The sequence below is a fragment of the Cetorhinus maximus genome, chromosome 19, assembly GCF_964194155.1.
Source record: "Cetorhinus maximus chromosome 19, sCetMax3.hap1.1, whole genome shotgun sequence".
In the NCBI taxonomy this organism is placed as follows: domain Eukaryota; kingdom Metazoa; phylum Chordata; class Chondrichthyes; order Lamniformes; family Cetorhinidae; genus Cetorhinus; species Cetorhinus maximus.
Genome location: NC_135897.1, coordinates 94,989,196 through 95,001,098, shown reverse-complemented (window position 1 = coordinate 95,001,098; position 11,903 = coordinate 94,989,196). Strand labels below are relative to the sequence as shown.

At 44.3% G+C, this 11,903-nt stretch overlaps 1 protein-coding gene across 2 annotated transcripts in view; it reads left to right on the top strand.

Moving 5' to 3' along the window:
• Window positions 1-475: 475 nt before the first annotated feature.
• Window positions 476-11,903, top strand: part of abcf3 (ATP-binding cassette, sub-family F (GCN20), member 3) — a 144,413-nt gene continuing 132,985 nt past the window's right edge. Inside the window, exon 1 of one of the 2 annotated variants that reach the window (XM_078564404.1) lies at window positions 476-598. In XM_078564404.1, coding sequence (XP_078420530.1) covers window positions 526-598 — 73 coding nt within the window. In that variant the 5' untranslated portion in view covers window positions 476-525. The remainder of the gene's footprint in view (window positions 599-11,903) is intronic. The other variant, XM_078564405.1, reaches the window with a different exon arrangement.

Sequence of the window (11,903 nt, the reverse complement as noted above, 5' to 3'; positions counted from 1 at the left end):
CAACCCCAGACCCTTTGCCAGGCAGAAGCACCAATCTGACTTTTACCAGCACTTTTCAAGCTTAAGCTGCTTCCAGCCTCACCCAGAATTGGATGAATTCCATGTCCCTTTTCTCAAATTCTGCATAGAAGAAAAAAATACCAAATGAGCAACACAGCTTGATCATATCTTGATGCGAAAACAGTGACAAGGTTCGGTTGTTAAGAGAATCAATAACGAAGTTGTCCACTGGGTATGAACAATGCTGGATTTGGTGACTCTGCTGCCGCAGGCCCTGTGCTCACCCAGCCGGGCATCCATTCCTGTCAATCACAGGCCGCCCCGCCCACTCTCATCATGTGATCCGGACGCCGGGCCGCCTTTGCATTGCCCTCTGGGGATCGTAGTCCGTTGACCGCGGATGCCTGCCCGCGGTTCGGCCCGGGCGCCCCCCCCCCCACGGAACTACAAGTCCCGGCAGGCTGCGCGGGCCGGCGGCACTGCGCAGGCGCGATCCTGACGAGCCGGCCGGCAGGCGGAGGGAACATGGCGACTTATGTGGAGATCATCAGGCACGAGTTCCCCGACATCGACTCCGAGCTCTTCCAATACGTGACAGGTGAGGGGGGCATCGGCTCCGGCCGCCAGTGACCCCGAGGACGGGCGCAGGTTTTCGGCCCGTACTCCCCCCTTGCGTGTCCCACAGGGAAGTGGGCCTGGGGCCCGGCGTCCGGCTGGGAGGAGCCCCGCGGGGTTTGAGGGGGAGCTCGGATCTCTTCCCTGCGCTGCCAGCCATTGGCTTTCTGGAGCTGTCAGCCTGGGTCACAGGGTCCTGGGTCTATACTCGATGGAGTTTAGAAGGATGAGGGGGGATCTGATTGAAAGTTACAGAATACTGAGAGGCCTGGATAGAGTGGACGTGAGGAAGATGTTTCCATTAGTAGGAGAGACTAGGACCCGAGGGCACAGCCTCAGAGTAAAGGGAAGACCTTTTAGAACAGAGATGAGGAGAAACTTCTTTAGCCAGAGAGAGTGGTGAATCTATGGAATTCATTGCCACCGAACGCTGTGGAGGCCAGGTCATTGAGTGTATTTAAGACCGAGATTGATCCCCTTACCAATCGAGAACCTATCTAAGGTTACGGGGAGAATGGGGTTGAGAAACTTAACAGCCATGATCGAATGGCGGAGCAGACTCGATGGGCCGAATGGCCTGATTTCTGCTCCTGTGTCTTATGGGTGCGCTCTCCCTCCCATCAGGCAGTTCCCTCTTCGGGTTTGCACCATAAACCATCTCATTCCAAAGGTTAGCCATAGGTCGTAAGAACCTAAGAAATAGGAACAGGAGAAGACCATTCGGCCCCTCGAGCCTGCTCCGCCACTCAGTGAGATCGTGGCTGATGATCTTGTGTTTCGATTTCCATACTCCCATCTAATCCCCAGATAACCTTTGATTCCCTTGCCTAACGAGAATCTACCTACCTCTGCCTTAAAAATATTCAATGTCCCCGCCTCCATCGCCTCTGAGGCAGAGAGTTCCAAAGCCGCACAAACCTCGGAGAGAAAATTTCTCCTCGTCTCTGTCCTAAAAGGGCGGCCCCTAATTTTAAAACGGTGCCCCCCTAGTTCTGGACTCACCCACAAGAGGAAACATCCTTTTGATGTCCACCTTGTCAAGGCTGTTCAGGATCTTGTATACTTCAATCAAATCACCCCTCACTCTTCTCAACTCCAGTGGAAACAAGCCCAGTAGGTCCAACCTTTCCTCATAAGAAAACCCACTCGTTCCAGGTATCGATCTAGTAACCTCCTTTGAACCGCCTCCAATGCATTTACACCCTTCCCTAAATAGGGAGACCAGAACTGCACACATTATTCAGGTGCGGTCTCACTAATGCCCTGTATAACTGCATAACACCCTCTTATGCTGAATCCCTCCCGTAATAAAGGATAGCATTCCATTAGCTGCCTTAATTACTTGCTGTACCTGCATACTAATTTATGTACTAGAACACCTAGATCCCTCTGCACCTCAGAATTGTGCAGCTGTTTTCCATTTAAGTATTACTCTGCTTTTTTATTCTTTTTGCCAAAGTGAACAACTTCACATTTTCCCACGTTATACTCCATTTGCTAGATCTTTGCCCACTCACTCAACCTATCTATATCCACCTTCAACCTTTTCATGTCCTCTTCACAGCATACTTTGCTACCTACCTTTGTGTGATCTGCAAATTTAGCTACCATGTCTTCACTCCCCTCGTCTAAGCCATTGATGTAAATCGTAAAAAGTTGAGGCCCTAGCACAGAACCCTGTGGGACTGTACTCATCACATCCTGCCAATCCGAATAAGACTCATTTATGCATACTCTCTGCTTTCTGCCAGCCAGCCAATCTTCTATCCATACTAATATGTTACCCCCTACACCATGTGCTTTTATTTTCCGTAGTAACCTTTGATGTGGCACCTTATCAAATGCCTTCTGGAAATCCAAGTACAGTATGTCTACACACTCCCCTTTATCCTGTATAAAACGCCGGTTTGGCCACAGCTAGAGTATTGCGTGCAGTTCTGGAATCCGCATTGTAGGAAGGATGTGATTGGATTAGAGAGAGTGCCGAGGAGATTTACCAGGATGTTGCCTGGGCTGGAGAGTTTTAATTATGAGAGATTGGATAGACTGGGGTTATTTTCCCTGGAGCAGAGGAGATTGAGGTGTATAAAATTATGAGTGGCATAGATAGGGTAGACAGGGAGGAACTTTTCCCCTTGGTGGAAGAATTAATAACCAGGGGGCATAGATTTAAGGCAAGGGGCAGGGGGTTTAGAGGGGATGCGAGGAAGAATGTTTTCACCCAGAGGGTGGTGGGAATCTGGAACTCACTGTCTGAAAGGGTGGTAGAGGCAGAAACCCTCATAACATTTAAGAAGTATTTGGATGTGCACTTGTGATGCCATGGCATACAACGCTGTGGGCCTAGAGTTGGAAAATGGCATTAGAATAGTTAGGTACTTGTTTGACTGGCGCAGACTCGATGGGCCGAAGGCCTTTTTCTGTGCTGTAGACCTCTATGACTATGACTATCCGCTGTGCATGTTACTCCTTCAAAAAAACTCCAATAAATTGGTTAAACATGATTTTCCTTTCACAAAACTATGCTAACTCTTTCTGATTGCCTTGAGCTCTTAATGCCCAGCCATAACCTCCTTAACGATTAATTCTAACACCTTTCCCATGACAGACATCAAGCTAACTGGCTTAGTTTCCTGATTTTTGCCTCCCTCCTTTCTTGAATAGAGGGGTTATATTTGCTACTTCCCAGTCTGATGGAACCTTTCCAGAATCTAGCAAATTTTGGAAAATTAACGCCAGCGCATCGACTACCTCATTAGCCGCCTCTTTTAAGACCCGAGGATGTAGTCCACCGAGGCCCGGAGACTCGCCATCCGCAGCTCCGTCAGTTTGCTCAGTACCATTTCCCTAGTGATTTCAATTTCACCAAGCTCCTCTCTCCCTTTCACCTCCTGGTCAGAGGCCAATACTGTTCTCTTGCATCAGAGATCATGGTTTCAATTTCTAACTTCACAGACTTGAGCACAAGCTCCAGACTAACACTCCCAGTGCAGTACTGAGGGAGAGCCACACTATCGGAGGGTCAGTACTGAGGGAGCGCCACACTGTCGGAGGGTCAGTACTAATGGAGCGCCGTACTGTTGCAGGGTTAGTGCTGAGGGTGTGCTGCACTGCCAGAAATGCCAGCTGTCATGAGATGTTTAACCAAGGTCCTAACTGTTCTAACACATGGACATTAAAGTGCCCAGAACCACTATTTTGAAGAATAATAGGGGAGTTCTGTCCAGTGTCCATATGCAAATGTCAATCAGCATGTTCAAACATTATTGGAATGTTATCACATTGGTATTTGTGCAAACTTGCTGCGTGCAAATTAGCTGCTCATAGAATTGTGGAATGGTTACCGCACAGGAGGTCGTCATTCAGTTTGTAAGAGCAACTCAGCCAGTTTCAATCCTCTGCCTTTTCCCCGTAGCCTTATGATTGTTTTCACTTCAGATATTTGTCCAATTCTCTTGATGACTGAATCTGCCTGCACTACACTTTCAGGCAGTGCACCTGATAGTGAACAAAATTGTACACATCTTATTTTTCTCTGTTAAATCACCTCACTGTTCACTGTTTTCAAGGCTGAAAAGTTCAGGCCTTTCCTAGTAACTGCTGATGTCAAGGATCAGGCTTATGGGTCTTTTCTACACTACCTCACAAGGCTTGAATTTTGGCTGCATAGTTTGTTATTCTGTTTGGCTTGCTGGTTGCTGTTCTGCTGTGACTGGACATTTTGATTCTGTTAAAACCCTGGGTGCACCCGAAATTTAATTTTTAGTTGTTTCAGTTACTCATAGAATCCTGTTCATTGTAAACAGGGTACAAGTCATTCTTTGCTCCTTGTTTGATATCTTAGCCATTCATTGTATGTTTCAGTTCACTGAATCTTTAACAGGATTAGGTGCTATTCAAATAATGTTTTTGATGTTTACTGACTAATGACAATTAATTGGAAACCTAACAAATGCCTCAATTTCCAAAGCTGGAGGTAAATGGAGAAAATGGGCTTTTATAGAAAGTCGTCTTTTAGAAAATTCTAGATTGTGCCCTCAAGCAAAATTAAATTGTTGAGGGTGAAAGGACAGTTGCCTATCTATGGAGAAATATCCCTGATTTTTTAAAAGAATTGTTCATGCCCTTATTCAGATCTTTTTGTTGAACATTAATTTTAATTGTACATGTTCCTTCTCTGGTGTTAGATTGAACCAAGATTAATTTTAAACCAAGTGCTGAAGATCCCATGCAGATTGACCTGGCATGTGTTTCACACAGCACTTCATGACAGTACTAGGACATGTAAGGGAATCATCAGAATATTTTTCTCCCTGGCATGTTTTTTCCTATATTGAGACCTTTTGCCCTCCATCATCATTATCACCTGTGCTCTACCTGAAGTCAGGTCCTTGGCTCATAGCTGTCTTTCCATGTCTCTCTACACTGTGCCAGATTTCCATTTTCTAATAACTTCCTTCAATTTTCAAGCCATCCAGCATTGATGTTCTCTTCCTCCCTCTTCCTCTTTTTCCTTGAAATATCCCTCCTTAACGTCACTTACAAATCTGTTTCCACTTAAGATGTGCCCACTTGGACTCTCTGTTCCTAATTATGTTCAGATTTGCTAGTTTTTTCACTCTCAGCACTCATTCAATTGTTACTTTTCCTGTCCAGCTGATCCTTTCCATTCTCCTCCAAGCCCACGTTTCAAAGCTATTTAGCACGTTGGCCTCCGCTTTCTGTAAGGTCCAACTCTCATATTTCCTTTTGAGTTGTTTGCCCTCTCCAGCTCTCGATGATTGTCTTCATGTGAAAATTAAGTGAATTCCTCAAACAGAAAATGTATGGGATTGGGCACATACAAATGAGCTGACCTGAAGATTAAACACAAGGTGGCGTTGTGTGTGTTTACTGTGTCCAGCTCAACAACATCTAGGATAGATCAGTCCCCTTGATCGGTACTCCATCCACTGCAATGAAAATAACTTGCATTGATATGTTGCTTTTAATAACCATCCCATCGATTCTGATCTAAAAGCAAAATACTGCTGATGCTGGAAATCTTAAATAAAAGCAAAAATTGCTGGAAAAACTCAGCAGGTCTGACAGCATCTGTGGAGAGGAAGACAGAGTTAACGTTTCGAGTCCGCATGACTCTTCATCAGAATTCATCAGCGGGTTCTGATGAAGAGTCAGGCGGACTTGAAACGTTAACTCTGTCTTCCACTCCACAGATGCTGTCAGACCTGCTGAGTTTTTCCAGCAATTTTTGTTTTTGTTGCCATCGATTCTAATGCTCCTGTGAACAAAAATTGACACTGAGGTACATAAAGATATAAGGGTAGATTAGCAAAAGCTTAGTCAAAGAGGTAACTTTTAAGGAGCATCTTAAAGGGTGAAAGAGAAGTTTAGGCACACCCACCAAATTGAAGCTGCTGAAGAGGCCAGAATTGGAGGAACAAAGATATTTGAGGATTGTAAGGCTGGCGGAGATTACAAAGATAGGAAGATGTGAGGGATTTGAAAACAAGTGAAAATTTTAAAACCATGGCATTACTTAATTGGGAGTCAATGTTGGTCAGTCAGTACATAGGACACAGGCAGCAAAGTTTTGGGTGACATCAGAATTACGGAGGAAGGTACATGGGAGGCCGGCCGGCCAAGAGTGCGTTGGAAAATTCGAGTCTAGAGCTAACAAAGGAATGGATGAAGGTTTCAGCAACAGGTGAGCTGAGGCAGGGTGGATTCGGGTAGTGTTATGGAGGTGAAAATAGGTGCTAAATGTCTTCAATATTTGTCCTCTCCTCCACTTGTATACCGAGGCTGCTGTGTGTACTCTTTTCAGAATGCAACACAGTGCTTCCAAACCCATGCCTGTCACTACTTAATAGGCAAGAACAGCAGATGCATAGGAACACCAGCACCTCTGTATTTTCCTCCAAGTCTCCCTTCAGTTGTATAGAATCACAGAATCCTAACGACACAGAAGGAGGCCATTCAGCCCATAATGTCTGCACCAGCTCTCCAAATGAGCATAATGACCTAGTGCCATTGCCCTGCCTTTTCCCTGTACATTTGCACATTGTTTCTATTCAAATAATCATCCAATGCCCTCTTGAATGCCTCGATTGAACCTGCCTCCCCCACACAGGCAGTGCATTCCAGACCCAAACCGCTCGTTGTGTGAAAAAGTTTTTTCTCACGTCACACTTGCTTCTTTTGCAAATCACTTTAAATCTGTGCCCTCTCGTTCTTCATCCTTTTACGAGTGGGAACAGCTTCTCCCTATCTACTCTGTCCAGCCCCCTCATGATCTCTATCAAATCTCCTCTCAGCCTTCCCCAGTTCAAGGAGAACAGTCCCAACCTCTCCAATCTATCCTCATAGCTGAAGTTTCTCATCCCTGGAACCATTCTTGTAAACCTTTACTGCACTCTCTCCAATGTGTTCACATCCTTCCTATAATATGGTGCCCAGAACTGTACACAATATTCCAGCTGAAGTCTAACAAGTGTCTTATATAAATTCAGCTAAACTTCCTTGCTCTTGTACTCTATGCCCCTATTAATAAAGCCCAGGATACTATATGCTTTATTAACTGCTCCTCTCCACCTGTACTGCCACCTTCAATGATCTATGCACATGTACACCCAAGTCTTCCTGCTCCTGCACCCCCTTCAAATTTCACCCCATATTTTATATTGTCTGTCCATGTTCTTCCTACCAAAATGCATCACCTCACACTTCTCCGCATTGAACTCCATCCGCCACCTATCTGTTTACATAGATCACAGTTCATTCCTTCATAGTCACTAGGTCAAAATAATGGATCTCCTGGCCTAATAGCACTGTGGGAGAGCCATCTTCACATGGACCACAGTGGTTCAAGGAGGACACCCGCTACCATCTTCGTGAGGGCAACAAGGGATGAGTATTGAATGCCAGCCTGGTCAGCTACACCCACATTTTGAGAATGAATTAGAAAAAAACATGAAGAATGACCACTTTGAAGAATTGTGGGATTCTGTGAAAGCAGAAGGAGTGAAGTATTGGAGTGAAGCTCTGAAGAAGGGTCATACGGACTTGAAACATCAACTCTCTCTCTCTACAGATGCTGTCAGATTTGCTGAGTTTTCCAGCATTTTCTGTTTTTGTAAGCGTGAAGTATTAAGCATTTCATATATTTTACTCAGTTAAGAGACCTTATTACTTTCAGGTCTTTTGAATCTCTGTGACCTACCTACAGAGTCCTAGCCTGAAGTAGTAATGCTCCCATCTCCAGAGCTCGTATCTCTCGCCTTTCATAAGCGGAAGAAAAAAAACACTTCAAATTTAAACTTACAATATAAGAAATAGGAGCGGGGGAGAAATTTGGAGTCATATGGCCCCACAAGCCTGCTCTGCAATTTGCTAAAATTATCGCTGATCTCCATCCTCAACTTTACTTTCCTATTCCAATCCTATATCTTTTAATTCCCTTAGTGTCCAAAAACAACCAGTGCCACTTGTAATCGATATTGATTCATGCTGGGCAAATGGAAAACAACAGTAGTTTGAAAACATAATTAGTTGGAAATAGGTGCTGTTTATTTTGTCAAGCCATCAGTAACTTTTATATAGTGTCATTAATGCTGTAAAATATCCCAAAGCACTTCACAAAAGCATCATCAAACAAGATTTGCCACCAAGCCACATCAAATCTTAGGACAGATGACCACTTGATCAGTGGTAGTTTTACTGAGGTGAGATAGGGAAACGGAGAAGTATAGAGAGGTAATTCAAGAGTTTAGGGCCAAACTGAAGGCATGAACACCAACGGTGGAGTGAATAAAATTGGGAATGTGCAAGAGACCAGAATTGGAGGGGTACAGAAATCTCAGGATTGTACAGCTGGAGGCGGTTACTGGTATAGGGAGGGATGAAGCCATAGAGACATTTGAAAATAAGAGTGAGAATTTTAAATTTGAGGCATTGCTTGAATTGGAGCCAAGGTAGTCAGTGAGCATAGGAGTGATGGGCAATTGGACTTGGTGCAAGTTAGGACATAGGCAACATAAAACCTTGCAGAGGCCTGACTGCTATATATTCAATCTCATAAAGTTCCATTGGGTATGATGGATGTGTCTGGAAATAGTCAAGCCTAAATGGCTGTTGGAATCTGGTCCAAAATAGCATAGCATGTGGCTGGTAAGGCCGGCATTTGTTGCCCATCCCTTGAACTGAGTGGCTTGATAGGGCATTTCAAAGAGTCACATGTCTGCCAGACCAGATAAGGACAGCAGATTTCCTTCCCTGAAGATCATTAGTGAACCAAATGGGTTTTTACAACAATCGATGATAGTTGTCATGGTCATCATTACAGAGACCAGCTTTATATTCCAGATTTATTAATTGAATGCTGTGGGATTTGAACCCTTGTCCCCAGAGCATTCGCCTGGGTTACTAGTCCAGTGACATTACCACTGTGCCACCTTAGCACATCCATTTAACATGAACTAATAGGCTCCAACACTGCATCACTGATGATCACTTAACAGCTTCCTCCCCAGCTACCCTTGTTTCCCAAAACACAAGACGATACTAACTCCATAGGTTGGGTAAGACATAACTCGGATTTGTCAGCTTAACATTTTTTCCTCCCTCCCTTTTATAAGTTGCTGGTTCACTCTGCTATGTGCTTAGTTTACTTTTAGTTTAAAACTGGCAGCTACAGTTGTCTTTCAAACGTAATCCTTTTGAACTTCATTTATACAAAAAAAACCTAATGTGAATCACCTGCTGTGTAAAAGGGAGCGAGTGGCTAAAGTCAACACTTGATGCTGATTGTTAAAGTAATAACTCCTATGTCCTGTAGATTAGCAGAAATATCCAGGGATAGAATCACAGAATTGTTACATCACAGAAGGAGGCCATTCAGCCCATGGTGTCTTCACTAGCTCTCCAAATGAGTAATTCACCTAGTGCCATTCCCCTTCCTTCTCCCTGTAACCCTGCACATTTTTCCTTTTAAGATAACAGCCTAATTCCCTTTTGAATGTGTCAGTTGACCCTGTCTTCACCCCACACTCTGGCAGTGCATTCCAGATCCTAACCACTCCCTAGTGAAAAAGCTTTTCTTCATGTCGCCATTGGTTTTTTTGCCAATCACTGTAAATCTGTGGCCCCTTTTTCTTGATCCTTTCACAGGGTGGAACAATTTCTCCCTATCTACCCTGTCCAGACCCCTCATGATTTTGAATACCTCCATCAAGTCTTCTCTCCAGTTTCTCTCCTCCAAGGAAAACAGCCCCAACTTCTCCAATATATCTTTGTAATTAAAGTTCATCATCCCTGGAACAATTCTCTTGAATCTTTTCTGTACTCTAATGGCCATCACATCTTTCCTGAAGTGCGGCGTCCAGAACAGGATGCAGTACGACATTTGAGGCCGAACCAGTATTTTATACAAATTTAACATAAGTAAGCTTACTTTCAGATTAAGCACTTTGCATCAGATCACTTAGCCTTAAACTGAGATAAGAACATGCTTGGGTTGATTTAAGCTGACTCCTACATTTGTGGGTGAGAGTATTGAAATTTCTTGCTGTATTACTATTGTTTCTCGTCTTTCTGGCTGAATTGTGATTGGCCAAATCCTCAGCATGTCTTAGCTGTTCAGAATTTTGGGTAACAGTAGGTGGTGTGATACTTGCTTTCTTGCCCATGGGGTAAATAGGGAAGGAAGGGATCAGCCAGGGATCACTCTCCTGGTTACTATTCAGTTTCCCCTTCTGGAAAAAAATCCAGACTTGGGCAAACTGCAGTTTAACTCCAGCCAAATATTGTTACGACCAAAACCATTGGCTTTGGACCGACATTTGGCACCCAATGTCCCCACCCCCAGTCACAAATTTCACATTCTCGACAACTATTCAATCCTCTACCCCAAATCACTGTCTCGAGCAAAACTACTCTGTTTGCAACCTTGGCCTCCTATTGGAGAACCCTGAGCTAGGTTTCTGACCCTGTCTGCTCTCAATTACAAAGCCCGTCTGCTTCCACCTGCATAACATCTGTTTTCACCTCAGCCTTTGTTGCTGAAAGCCTTTTCATCCCTTTGTCACCTCGAGCCCCGTCTATTCCAATGCTCTTGAGGCCTGCCTCCCATCCTTCAGCCATTGAAAAATTCAGCTCATCCTAAACTCTGCTGCCTATATCTTATCCTGCACCAAAATCCATAGGAACTTGGGAGTAGGCCACTGAGCCCTTCTAGCCTGCTCCGCCATTCAATAAGATTATGGCTGATTTGATTGTGGTCTCAACTCCACCTTCCTGTCTGCCCCCGTAACCCTCGACTCCTTTGTCTATCAAAAATCTGTCTAACTCAGCCTTGATTAAATTCAATGGCCCAGCCTCCACTGCTTTCTGGGGGAGAGAATTTCACAAACCAACAGCCCTCCGAGAGAAAAAAAATTCTCCTCACCTCCATCCTAAAAGGGAGACCTCTTATTCTTAAACTGTGTCCCCTAGTTCCAGTCTCTCTCACAAAAGGGAGCATCTTCCCGGTATTTGCCCTATCAAGTCCCCTCAGGATCTTGTATGCTTCAATAAGATCACCTCTCACTCTTCTGAACTCCAATGGTTTAAGGCCCAATCTGTTCAACCTTTCTTGGGTTTTAGCGAATGAGTTGGAATAATATATCTTCAGAAATCTACATCAAGGCCTCCACTGTTGGAAGCTTTCTCTGCTGAACAACCCACTAAGAGACAACACTGGAAGGTCAATCCAGCCTTTTGGATTTCTGACTTGGGAGTTTAGTAATCTTGTGTTCCAGGTACTGGGCTCTTCCATGGAATTGAAGGTCCAAAACTGTGAAGCGCTTTGTCTGGAGGAAAGGGGACAATTTCATGCAGTATGCCTGGAAAATTATTTGGCACAAACTGGTAGGAAGGAACATGAGCAGCAAGGCAAGAATGTATGTTTATCTACAGGAATTTGTGTTCTTGGCAACAATCTAAAAGCTGCTTTGTGCTGTAGGGAAAGAGTGAAGCTAACATGTGAGGTGGTGATTGCTTTCAGAAGAGAGTGCACATCACCATTCAAATTGGCTCCTGTGTTTTGCCCAAGAGAACAGGACTACTCTTCAAAAAGCGATGGTGTTTTACAATGTTCTGAGAACATGAAAGGCTCCATATAGATGCAAGTGTCTTTTAACAGTGTACACTGCAGAAGCATCGCAAACACCAAGTCTTCCCTCTGAGACTATATCCTTGCCTAAAGTGGGAGTGGACATCAAAATTATTTACAGTGCCTCCAATTTTAGAAT